Below are 15,155 nucleotides of genomic sequence, written 5' to 3' on the forward strand. Positions count from 1 at the left end.
GAGAGGAGAGAGAGGACTGGGTTCACTATGGAGGAGAGAGGAGAGAGAGAGGACTGGGTTCACTATGGAGGCTACTCTGTATTCTGTTGTGCGTCTGTTTTTAGCCGCAGTATCGTTTTTATTCAGTTATGTGAGCTGGTGGTGTGGTGTAAATGTGTGTGTGTGCATGTGTGTGTGGGTGTGTGCCTGTGTTTGTGCGTGCGTTTGTGTGTGTGTGTGTGTGTGTGGACTTGTTCAATTCCCCACAAGAATAGTAAACAAACCAAATTTTAAGAACTGGGTACATTTTGTTAGTCCCCACGAGGTCAAATACTATTTCTAGGGGGTTTAGGGTTAAGGTTAGAGTCTGAATTAGGTTTATGGTTAAGGTTAGAGTCTGAATTAGGTTTAGGGTTAAGGTTAGAGTCTGAATTAGGTTTAGGGTTAAGGTTAGAGTCTGAATTAGGTTTAGGGTTAAGGTTAGAGTCTGAATTAGGTTTACGGTTAAGGTTAGAGTCTGAATTAGGTTTAGGGTTAAGGTTAGAGTCTGAATTAGGTTTAGGGTTAAGGTTAGAGTCTGAATTAGGTTTAGGGTTAAGGTTAGAGTCTGAATTAGGTTTAGGGTTAAGGTTAGAGTCTGAATTAGGTTTAGGGTTATGAGCTAGGGTTAGTTTAATGATGTGGGTTGTTGATTGGGTTAGTTTAATGATGTGGGTTGTTGATTGGGTTAGTTTAATGATGTGGGTTGTTGATTGGGTTAGTTTAATTATGTGGGTTGTTGATTGGGTTAGTTTAATGATGTGGGTTGTTGATTGGGTTAGTATAATGATGTGGGTTGTTGATTGGGTTAGTATAATGATGTGGGTTGTTGATTGGGTTAGTTTAATGATGTGGGTTGTTGATTGGGTTAGTATAATGATGTGGGTTGTTGATTGGGTTAGTTTAATGATGTGGGTTGTTGATTGGGTTAGTTTAATGATGTGGGTTGTTGATTGGGTTAGTATAATGATGTGGGTTGTTGATTGGGTTAGTATAATGATGTGGGTTGTTGATTGGGTTAGTTTAATGATGTGGGTTGTTGATTGGGTTAGTATAATGATGTGGGTTGTTGATTGGGTTAGTTTAATGATGTGGGTTGTTGATTGGGTTAGTTTAATGATGTGGGTTGTTGATTGGGTTAGTTTAATGATGTGGGTTGTTGATTGGGTTAGTTTAATGATGTGGGGTTGTTGATTGGGTTAGTATAATGATGTGGGTTGTTGATTGGGTTAGTTTAATGATGTGGGTTGTTGATTGGGTTAGTATAATGATGTGGGTTGTTGATTGGGTTAGTTTAATGATGTGGGTTGTTGATTGGGTTAGTTTAATTATGTGGGTTGTTGATTGGGTTAGTATAATGATGTGGGTTGTTGATTGGGTTAGTATAATGATGTGGGTTGTTGATTGGGTTAGTTTAATGATGTGGGTTGTTGATTGGGTTAGTTTAATGATGTGGGTTGTTGATTGGGTTAGTTTAATGATGTGGGTTGTTGATTGGGTTAGTTTAATGATGTGGGTTGTTGATTGGGTTAGTATAATGATGTGGGTTGTTGATTGGGTTAGTTTAATGATGTGGGTTGTTGATTGGGTTAGTTTAATGATGTGGGTTGTTGATTGGGTTAGTATAATGATGTGGGTTGTTGATTGGGTTAGTATAATGATGTGGGTTGTTGATTGGGTTAGTTTAATGATGTGGGTTGTTGATTGGGTTAGTTTAATGATGTGGGTTGTTGATTGGGTTAGTTTAATGATGTGGGTTGTTGATTGGGTTAGTATAATGATGTGGGTTGTTGATTGGGTTAGTATAATGATGTGGGTTGTTGATTGGGTTAGTTTAATGATGTGGGTTGTTGATTGGGTTAGTATAATGATGTGGGTTGTTGAATGTCTGGATCGGACCCTTTTAAAAACAAAAATTGTCTGAACTGACATACCCAAATCTAGCTCAGGGCCTGAAGCAATGATATGCATATTCTTGATACCATTTGAAAGGAAACACTTTGAAGTTTGTGGAAATGTGAAATTAATGTAGAATATAAGACATTAGATCTTGTAAAAGATAATACAAACCAAAAAAACTAGTTTTTTTTAAATGCAAGAGAAAGGCCATAATAAAATATTGTAGTTTAGGCGCAATATATGGAAGTGTGTAAGTGAAGTTTCAGATTGATCCAGTATACTGGACAATATTTTTTATCAAGTCTGCCAGGATGTCTGCCCAAATGTGCCGAATTGGTAAATTGATACATTTTTAAGTACATAACTATGGAGAACATCCAATGTTGATGGGTTCTGGTGGGTTGTATGTTGATGGGTTCGGGTGGGTGTGTGTTGGAGACAGCTGTGTGCTTATGTGTTAATGGGATTTGCTGTGTGAGTCTGTGTGAGTATATGTGTGTGTGTTAATGTGATTTGCTGTGTGTTCCAGATGGTCTCTTTGGGCAGTGCCGTACCTCTAAGCAGGACCAGGTTCAGTACCAGGTGTCCGTTCCTGTTCTGAAGAGGATGCAGGAGGTCCTCAAACAGCTCACACTGCAGGGTGAGTCAACACACTAACACACTGCAGGGTGAGTCAACACCATATCACACTGCAGGGTGAGTCAACACACTAACACACTGCAGGGTGAGTCAACACATTAACACACTGCAGGGTGAGTCAACACCATATCACACTGCAGGGTGAGTCAACACACTAACACACTGCAGGGTGAGTCAACACACTAACACACTGCAGGGTGAGTCAACACGCTATCACACTGCAGGGTGAGTCAACACACTAACACACTGCAGGGTGAGTCAACACACTAACACACTGCAGGGTGAGTCAACACACTAACACACTGCAGGGTGAGTCAACACACTAACACACTGCAGGGTGAGTTAACACACTAACACACTGCAGGGTGAGTCAACACATTAACACACTGCAGGGTGAGTCAACACCATATCACACTGCAGGGAGAGTCAACACCATAACACACTGCAGGGTGAGTCAACACATTAACACACTGCAGGGTGAGTCAACACATTAACACACAGCAGGGTGAGTCAACACATTAACACACTGCAGGGTGAGTCAACACACTAACACACTGCAGGGTGAGTCAACACACTATCACACTGCAGGGTGAGTCACCACCATATCACACTGCAGGGTGAGTCAACACATTAACACACTGCAGCGTGAGTCAACACGCTATCACACTGCAGGGTGAGTCAACACGCTATCACACTGCAGGGTGAGTCAACACATTAACACACTGCAGGGTGAGTCAACACACTAACACACTGCAGGGTGAGTCAACACCATAACACACTGCAGGGTGAGTCAACACACTAACACACTGCAGGGTGAGTCAACACATTAACACACTGCAGGGTGAGTCAACACATTAACACACTGCAGGGTGAGTCAACACACTAACACACTGCAGGGTGAGTCAACACACTATCACACTGCAGGGTGAGTCACCACCATATCACACTGCAGGGTGAGTCAACACACTAACACACTGCAGGGTGAGTCAACACCATAACACACTGCAGGGTGAGTCAACACCATATCACACTGCAGGGTGAGTCAACACATTAACACACTGCAGGGTGAGTCAACACACTAACACACTGCAGGGTGAGTCAACACGCTATCACACTGCAGGGTGAGTCAACACGCTATCACACTGCAGGGTGAGTCAACACATTAACACACTGCAGGGTGAGTCAACACACTAACACACTGCAGGGTGAGTCAACACCATAACACACTGCAGGGTGAGTCAACACACTAACACACTGCAGGGTGAGTCAACACACTAACACACTGCAGGGTGAGTCAACACATTAACACACTGCAGGGTGAGTCAACACACTAACACACTACAGGGTGAGTCAACACCATAACACACTGCAGGGTGAGTCAACACACTAACACACTGCAGGGTGAGTCAACACACTAACACACTGCAGGGTGAGTCAACACATTAACACACTGCAGGGTGAGTCAACACACTAACACACTACAGGGTGAGTCAACACCATAACACACTGCAGGGTGAGTCAACACATTAACACACTGCAGTGTGAGTCAACACATTAACACACGGCAGGGTGAGTCATCACACTAACACACTGCAGGGTAAGTCAACACATTAACACACTGCAGGGTGAGTCAACACACTAACACACTGCAGGGTGAGTCAACACACTAACACACTACAGGGTGAGTCAACACCATAACACACTACAGGGTGGGTCAACACATTAACACACTGCAGGGTGAGTCAACACACTAACACACTGCAGGGTGAGTCAACACACTAACACACTGCAGGGTGAGTCAACACACTAACACACTACAGGGTGAGTCAACACCATAACACACTACAGGGTGAGTCAACACATTAACACACCGCAGGGTGAGTCAACACACTAACACACTGCAGGGTGAGTCAACACCATAACACACTGCAGGGTGAGTCAACACTCTAACACACTGCAGGGTGAGTCAACACACTAACACACTGCAGGGTGAGTCAACACACTAACACACTGCAGGGTGAGTCAACACACTAACACACTGCAGGGTGAGTCAACACACTAACACACTGCAGGGTGAGTCAACACACTAACACACTGCAGGTTGAGTCAACACCATATCACACTGCAGGGTGAGTCAACATATTAACACACTGCAGGGTGAGTCAACACATTAACACACTGCAGGGTGAGTCAACACACTAACACACTGCAGGGTGAGTCAACACCATATCACACTGCAGGGTGAGTCAACACATTAACACACTGCAGGGTGAGTCAACACACTAACACACTGCAGGGTGAGTCAACACCATATCACACTGCAGGGTGAGTCAACACATTAACACACTGCAGGGTGAGTCAACACACTAACACACTGCAGGGTGAGTCAACACACTAACACACTGCAGGGTGAGTCAACACATTAACACACTGCAGGGTGAGTCAACACACTAACACACTACAGGGTGAGTCAACACCATAACACACTGCAGGGTGAGTCAACACATTAACACACTGCAGTGTGAGTCAACACATTAACACACTGCAGGGTGAGTCATCACACTAACACACTGCAGGGTAAGTCAACACATTAACACACTGCAGGGTGAGTCAACACACTAACACACTGCAGGGTGAGTCAACACACTAACACACTACAGGGTGAGTCAACACCATAACACACTACAGGGTGAGTCAACACATTAACACACTGCAGGGTGAGTCAACACACTAACACACTGCAGGGTGAGTCAACACACTAACACACTGCAGGGTGAGTCAACACACTAACACACTGCAGGGTGAGTCAACACGCTAACACACTGCAGGGTGAGTCAACACGCTATCACACTGCAGGGTGAGTCAACACACTAACACACTGCAGGGTGAGTCAACACACTAACACACTGCAGGGTGAGTCAACATACTAACACACTGCAGGTTGAGTCAACACCATATCACACTGCAGGGTGAGTCAACATATTAACACACTGCAGGGTGAGTCAACACATTAACACACTGCAGGGTGAGTCAACACACTAACACACTGCAGGGTGAGTCAACACCATATCACACTGCAGGGTGAGTCAACACATTAACACACTGCAGGGTGAGTCAACACACTAACACACTGCAGGGTGAGTCAACACCATATCACACTGCAGGGTGAGTCAACACATTAACACACTGCAGGGTGAGTCAACACACTAACACACTGCAGGGTGAGTCAACACACTAACACACTGCAGGGTGAGTCAACACATTAACACACTGCAGGGTGAGTCAACACACTAACACACTACAGGGTGAGTCAACACCATAACACACTGCAGGGTGAGTCAACACATTAACACACTGCAGCGTGAGTCAACACGCTATCACACTGCAGGGTGAGTCAACACGCTATCACACTGCAGGGTGAGTCAACACATTAACACACTGCAGGGTGAGTCAACACACTAACACACTGCAGGGTGAGTCAACACCATAACACACTGCAGGGTGAGTCAACACACTAACACACTGCAGGGTGAGTCAACACATTAACACACTGCAGGGTGAGTCAACACATTAACACACTGCAGGGTGAGTCAACACATTAACACACTGCAGGGTGAGTCAACACACTAACACACTGCAGGGTGAGTCAACACACTATCACACTGCAGGGTGAGTCACCACCATATCACACTGCAGGGTGAGTCAACACACTAACACACTGCAGGGTGAGTCAACACCATAACACACTGCAGGGTGAGTCAACACCATATCACACTGCAGGGTGAGTCAACACATTAACACACTGCAGGGTGAGTCAACACACTAACACACTGCAGGGTGAGTCAACACGCTATCACACTGCAGGGTGAGTCAACACGCTATCACACTGCAGGGTGAGTCAACACATTAACACACTGCAGGGTGAGTCAACACACTAACACACTGCAGGGTGAGTCAACACCATAACACACTGCAGGGTGAGTCAACACACTAACACACTGCAGGGTGAGTCAACACACTAACACACTGCAGGGTGAGTCAACACATTAACACACTGCAGGGTGAGTCAACACACTAACACACTACAGGGTGAGTCAACACCATAACACACTGCAGGGTGAGTCAACACACTAACACACTGCAGGGTGAGTCAACACACTAACACACTGCAGGGTGAGTCAACACATTAACACACTGCAGGGTGAGTCAACACACTAACACACTACAGGGTGAGTCAACACCATAACACACTGCAGGGTGAGTCAACACATTAACACACTGCAGTGTGAGTCAACACATTAACACACGGCAGGGTGAGTCATCACACTAACACACTGCAGGGTAAGTCAACACATTAACACACTGCAGGGTGAGTCAACACACTAACACACTGCAGGGTGAGTCAACACACTAACACACTACAGGGTGAGTCAACACCATAACACACTACAGGGTGGGTCAACACATTAACACACTGCAGGGTGAGTCAACACACTAACACACTGCAGGGTGAGTCAACACACTAACACACTGCAGGGTGAGTCAACACACTAACACACTACAGGGTGAGTCAACACCATAACACACTACAGGGTGAGTCAACACATTAACACACTGCAGGGTGAGTCAACACACTAACACACTGCAGGGTGAGTCAACACCATAACACACTGCAGGGTGAGTCAACACTCTAACACACTGCAGGGTGAGTCAACACACTAACACACTGCAGGGTGAGTCAACACACTAACACACTGCAGGGTGAGTCAACACACTAACACACTGCAGGGTGAGTCAACACACTAACACACTGCAGGGTGAGTCAACACACTAACACACTGCAGGTTGAGTCAACACCATATCACACTGCAGGGTGAGTCAACATATTAACACACTGCAGGGTGAGTCAACACATTAACACACTGCAGGGTGAGTCAACACACTAACACACTGCAGGGTGAGTCAACACCATATCACACTGCAGGGTGAGTCAACACATTAACACACTGCAGGGTGAGTCAACACACTAACACACTGCAGGGTGAGTCAACACCATATCACACTGCAGGGTGAGTCAACACATTAACACACTGCAGGGTGAGTCAACACACTAACACACTGCAGGGTGAGTCAACACACTAACACACTGCAGGGTGAGTCAACACATTAACACACTGCAGGGTGAGTCAACACACTAACACACTACAGGGTGAGTCAACACCATAACACACTGCAGGGTGAGTCAACACATTAACACACTGCAGTGTGAGTCAACACATTAACACACTGCAGGGTGAGTCATCACACTAACACACTGCAGGGTAAGTCAACACATTAACACACTGCAGGGTGAGTCAACACACTAACACACTGCAGGGTGAGTCAACACACTAACACACTACAGGGTGAGTCAACACCATAACACACTACAGGGTGAGTCAACACATTAACACACTGCAGGGTGAGTCAACACACTAACACACTGCAGGGTGAGTCAACACACTAACACACTGCAGGGTGAGTCAACACACTAACACACTGCAGGGTGAGTCAACACGCTAACACACTGCAGGGTGAGTCAACACGCTATCACACTGCAGGGTGAGTCAACACACTAACACACTGCAGGGTGAGTCAACACACTAACACACTGCAGGGTGAGTCAACATACTAACACACTGCAGGTTGAGTCAACACCATATCACACTGCAGGGTGAGTCAACATATTAACACACTGCAGGGTGAGTCAACACATTAACACACTGCAGGGTGAGTCAACACACTAACACACTGCAGGGTGAGTCAACACCATATCACACTGCAGGGTGAGTCAACACATTAACACACTGCAGGGTGAGTCAACACACTAACACACTGCAGGGTGAGTCAACACCATATCACACTGCAGGGTGAGTCAACACATTAACACACTGCAGGGTGAGTCAACACACTAACACACTGCAGGGTGAGTCAACACACTAACACACTGCAGGGTGAGTCAACACATTAACACACTGCAGGGTGAGTCAACACACTAACACACTACAGGGTGAGTCAACACCATAACACACTGCAGGGTGAGTCAACACATTAACACACTGCAGTTTGAGTCAACACATTAACACACTGCAGGGTGAGTCATCACACTAACACACTGCAGGGTAAGTCAACACATTAACACACTGCAGGGTGAGTCAACACACTAACACACTGCAGGGTGAGTCAACACACTAACACACTACAGGGTGAGTCAACACCATAACACACTACAGGGTGAGTCAACACATTAACACACTGCAGGGTGAGTCAACACACTAACACACTGCAGGGTGAGTCAACACACTAACACACTGCAGGGTGAGTCAACACCATAACACACTGCAGGGTGAGTCAACACACTAACACACTGCAGGGTGAGTCAACACACTAACACACTGCAGGGTGAGTCAACACACTAACACACTGTAGTGTGAGTCAACACCATAACACACTGCAGTGTGAGTCAACACACTAACACACTGCAGGGTGAGTCAACACATTAACACACTGCAGGGTGAGTCAACACCATAACACACTGCAGGGGGAGTCAACACATTAACACACTGCAGGGTGAGTCAACACACTAACACACTGCAGGGTGAGTCAACACACTAACACACTGCAGGGTGAGTCAACACCATATCACACTGCAGGGTGAGTCAACATATTAACACACTGCAGGGTGAGTCAACAGATTAACACACTGCAGGGTGAGTCAACACACTAACACACTGCAGGGTGAGTCAACACCATATCACACTGCAGGGTGAGTCAACACATTAACACACTGCAGGTTGAGTCAACACATTAACACACTGCAGGGTGAGTCAACATATTAACACACTGCAGGGTGAGTCAACATATTAACACTGTCATGTTTTTTTTTTAAAGAGGACCAAGGTGCAGCGTGTGTAGTTCCATATTTGTATTTTCTCTGTGAAACTATGCAATACATCAAATAACTGAGTAGACAAAACAACAAACCGTGACGCAGAGGAGAAACAAACAGTACTCAAAAATAATCACCCACAAAACCCAGGAAGAAAAACCCCTATTTAAGTATGATCTCCAATTAGAGACAACAAGGACCGCCTGACTCTAATTGGAGATCATCCCAAACAAACCAACATAGAAAAGAAAAACTAGAACATAAGAACATAGAAATAGAACACATAGAATAAACCCCCCTGTCAAGCCCTGACCTACTCTACCATTGAAAATATCAGCTTACCATGGTCAGGACGTGACAAACATACTGCAGGGTGAGTCATCACACTAACGCACTGCAGGGTGAGTCAACACACTAACACACTGCAGGGTGAGTCAACACATTAACACACTGCAGGGTGAGTCAACAGATTAACACACGGCAGGGTGAGTCAACACACTAACACACTGCAGGGTGAGTCAACACACTAACACACTGCAGGGTGAGTCAACACATTAACACACGGCAGGGTGAGTCAACAGATTAACACACGGCAGGGTGAGTCAACAGATTAACACACTGCAGGGTGAGTCAACACACTAACACACTGCAGGGTGAGTCAACACCATTACACACTGCAGGGTGAGTCAACACACTAACACACTGCAGGGTGAGTCAACACACTAACACACTGCAGGGTGAGTCAACACACTAACACACTGCAGGGTGAGTCAACACACTAACACACTGCAGGGTGAGTCAACACTGTAACACACTGCAGGGTGAGTCAACACACTAACACACTGCAGGGTGAGTCAACACACTAACACACTGCAGGGTGAGTCAACACACTAACACACTGCAGGGTGAGTCAACAAATTAACACACTGCAGGGTGAGTCAACAGATTAACACACTGCAGGGTGAGTCAACACACTAACACACTGCAGGGTGAGTCAACACACTAACACACTGCAGGGGGAGTCAACACACTAACACACTGCAGGGTGAGTCAACACCATAACACACTGCAGGGTGAGTCAACACACTAACACACTGCAGGGTTTGTCAACATATTAACACACTACAGCGTGAGTCAACACATTAACACACTGCAGGGTGAGTCAACACACTAACACACTGCAGGGTGAGTCAACACACTAACACACTGCAGGGTGAGTCAACACACTAACACACTACAGGGTGAGTCAACACCATAACACACTACAGGGTGAGTCAACACATTAACACACTGCAGGGTGAGTCAACACACTAACACACTGCAGGGTGAGTCAACACACTAACACACTGCAGGGTGAGTCAACACCATAACACACTGCAGGGTGAGTCAACACACTAACACACTGCAGGGTGAGTCAACACACTAACACACTGCAGGGTGAGTCAACACACTAACACACTGCAGGGTGAGTCAACACACTAACACACTGCAGGGTGAGTCAACACACTAACACACTGCAGGGTGAGTCAACACCATAACACACTGCAGTGTGAGTCAACACACTAACACACTGCAGGGTGAGTCAACACATTAACACACTGCAGGGTGAGTCAACACCATAACACACTGCAGGGTGAGTCAACACACTAACACACTGCAGGGTGAGTCAACACGCTATCACACTGCAGGGTGAGTCAACACACTAACACACTGCAGGGTGAGTCAACACACTAACACACTGCAGGGTGAGTCAACACACTAACACACTGCAGGGTGAGTCAACACCATATCACACTGCAGGGTGAGTCAACATATTAACACACTGCAGGGTGAGTCAACAGATTAACACACTGCAGGGTGAGTCAACACACTAACACACTGCAGGGTGAGTCAACACCATATCACACTGCAGGGTGAGTCAACACATTAACACACTGCAGGGTGAGTCAACACATTAACACACTGCAGGGTGAGTCAACATATTAACACACTGCAGGGTGCGTCAACATATTAACACTGTCATGGTTTTTTTAAAAAGAGGACCAAGGTGCAGCGTGTGTAGTTCCATATTTGTATTTTCTCTGTGAAACTATGCAATACATCAAATAACTGAATAGACAAAACAACAAACCGTGACGCAGAGGAGAAACAAACAGTACTCAAAAATAATCACCCACAAAACCCAGGAAGAAAAACCCCTATTTAAGTATGATCTCCAATTAGAGACAACAAGGACCGCCTGACTCTAATTGGAGATCATCCCAAACAAACCAACATAGAAAAGAAAAACTAGAACATAAGAACATAGAAATAGAACACATAGAATAAACCCCCCTGTCAAGCCCTGACCTACTCTACCATTGAAAATATCAGCTTACCATGGTCAGGACGTGACAAACATACTGCAGGGTGAGTCATCACACTAACGCACTGCAGGGTGAGTCAACACACTAACACACTGCAGGGTGAGTCAACACATTAACACACTGCAGGGTGAGTCAACAGATTAACACACGGCAGGGTGAGTCAACACACTAACACACTGCAGGGTGAGTCAACACACTAACACACTGCAGGGTGAGTCAACACATTAACACACGGCAGGGTGAGTCAACAGATTAACACACGGCAGGGTGAGTCAACAGATTAACACACTGCAGGGTGAGTCAACACACTAACACACTGCAGGGTGAGTCAACACCATTACACACTGCAGGGTGAGTCAACACACTAACACACTGCAGGGTGAGTCAACACACTAACACACTGCAGGGTGAGTCAACACACTAACACACTGCAGGGTGAGTCAACACACTAACACACTGCAGGGTGAGTCAACACTGTAACACACTGCAGGGTGAGTCAACAAATTAACACACTGCAGGGTGAGTCAACAGATTAACACACTGCAGGGTGAGTCAACACACTAACACACTGCAGGGTGAGTCAACACACTAACACACTGCAGGGGGAGTCAACACACTAACACACTGCAGGGTGAGTCAACACCATAACACACTGCAGGGTGAGTCAACACACTAACACACTGCAGGGTTTGTCAACATATTAACACACTACAGGGTGAGTCAACACATTAACACACTGCAGGGGGAGTCAACACACTAACACACTGCAGGGTGAGTCAACACCATTACACACTGCAGGGTGAGTCAACACACTAACACACTGCAGGGTGAGTCAACACACTAACACACTGCAGGGTGAGTCAACACACTAACACACTGCAGGGTGAGTCAACACTGTAACACACTGCAGGGTGAGTCAACACACTAACACACTGCAGGGTGAGTCAACACTGTAACACACTGCAGGGTGAGTCAACACACTAACACACTGCAGGGTGAGTCAACACACTAACACACTGCAGGGTGAGTCAACACACTAACACACTGCAGGGTGAGTCAACACCATTACACACTGCAGGGTGAGTCAACAGATTAACAAACTGCAGGGTGAGTCAACAGATTAACACACTGCAGGGTGAGTCAACAGATTAACACACTGCAGGGTGAGTCAACACACTAACACACTGCAGGGGGAGTCAACACACTAACACACTGCAGGGTGAGTCAACACCATAACACACTGCAGGGTGAGTCAACACACTAACACACTGCAGGGTCAGTCAACACACTAACACACTGCAGGGTGAGTCAACACCATATCACACTGCAGGGTGAGTCAACACATTAACACACTGCAGGGTGAGTCAACACATTAACACACTGCAGGGTGAATCAACACATTAACACACTGCAGGGGGAGTCAACACACTAACACACTGCAGGGTGAGTCAACATATTAACACACTGCAGGGTGAGTCAACATATTAACACACTGCAGGGTGAGTCAACACATTAACACACTGCAGGGTGAGTCAACACATTAACACACTGCAGGGTGAGTCAACACATTAACACACTGCAGGGTGAGTCAACACACTAACACACTGCAGGGTGAGTGAACACATTAACACACTGCAGGGTGAGTCAACACATTAACACACGGCATGGTGAGTCAACAGATTAACACACTGCAGGGTGAGTCAACACACTAACACACTGCAGGGTGAGTCAACACACTAACACACTGCAGGGTGAGTCAACACATTAACACACGGCAGGGTGAGTCAACAGATTAACACACGGCAGGGTGAGTCAACAGATTAACACACTGCAGGGTGAGTCAACACACAAAAACCCTCCAGGGTGAGTCAACACCATTACACACTGCAGGGTGAGTCAACACACTAACACACTGCAGGGTGAGTCAACACACAAACACACTGCAGGGTGAGTCAACACACTAACACACTGCAGGGTGAGTCAACACACTAACACACTGCAGGGTGAGTCAACACACTAACACACTGCAGGGTGTGTCAACACCATTACACACTGCAGGGTGAGTCAACACACTAACACACTGCAGGGTGAGTCAACAGATTAACACACTGCAGGGTGAGTCAACACACTAACACACTGCAGGGTGAGTCAACACACTAACACACTGCAGGGTGAGTCAACACACTAACACACTGCAGGGTGAGTCAACACATTAACACACTGCAGGGTGAGTCAACACACTAACACACTGCAGGGTGAGTTAACAGATTAACACACTACAGGGTGAGTCAACACACTAACACACTGCAGGGTTTGTCAACATATTAACACACTACAGGGTGAGTCAACACATTAACACACTGCAGGGTGAGTCAACACACTAACACACTGCAGGGTGAGTCAACACCATTACACGCTGCAGGGTGAGTCAACACACTAACACACTGCAGGGTGAGTCAACACACTAACACACTGCAGGGTGAGTCAACACACTAACACACTGCAGGGTGAGTCAACACTGTAACACACTGCAGGGTGAGTCAACACACTAACACACTGCAGGGTGAGTCAACACACTAACACACTGCAGGGTGAGTCAACACTGTAACACACTGCAGGGTGAGTCAACACACTAACACACTGCAGGGTGAGTCAACACACTAACACACTGCAGGGTGAGTCAACACACTAACACACTGCAGGGTGAGTCAACACCATTACACACTGCAGGGTGAGTCAACAGATTAACACACTGCAGGGTGAGTCAACAGATTAACACACTGCAGGGTGAGTCAACACACTAACACACTGCAGGGTGAGTCAACACACTAACACACTGCAGGGGGAGTCAACACACTAACACACTGCAGGGTGAGTCAACACACTAACACACTGCAGGGTGAGTCAACACACTAACACACTGCAGGGTGAGTCAACACCATATCACACTGCAGGGTGAGTCAACACATTAACACACTGCAGGGTGAGTCAACACCATATCACACTGCAGGGTGAGTCAACACATTAACACACTGCAGGGGGAGTCAACACACTAACACACTGCAGGGTGAGTCAACACACTAACACACTGCAGGGTGAGTCAACACACTAACACACTGCAGGGTGAGTCAACACCATTACACACTGCAGGGTGAGTCAACAGATTAACACACTGCAGGGTGAGTCAACAGATTAACACACTGCAGGGTGAGTCAACACACTAACACACTGCAGGGTGAGTCAACACACTAACACACACACACCCCTCTCTTTGTTTTGTACACTGCTGCTACTCACTGTTTTTT

The 15,155-nt window shown here is 46.4% G+C and overlaps 1 protein-coding gene across 2 annotated transcripts in view; it reads left to right on the forward strand.

Moving 5' to 3' along the window:
- The window catches only part of LOC106582506 (receptor-type tyrosine-protein phosphatase-like N), a 100,196-nt gene that overhangs the window by 34,407 nt on the left and 50,634 nt on the right, over positions 1-15,155 (forward strand). For both annotated transcript variants that reach the window (XM_045704906.2, XM_045704907.2), the window contains exon 3: positions 2,447-2,557. In XM_045704906.2, the coding sequence (XP_045560862.2) occupies positions 2,447-2,557 (111 nt within the window). The remainder of the gene's footprint in view (positions 1-2,446; positions 2,558-15,155) is intronic.

This window comes from Salmo salar, chromosome 21 (genome assembly GCF_965601325.2).
Source record: "Salmo salar chromosome 21, fSalSal1, whole genome shotgun sequence".
Classification (NCBI taxonomy): domain Eukaryota; kingdom Metazoa; phylum Chordata; class Actinopteri; order Salmoniformes; family Salmonidae; genus Salmo; species Salmo salar.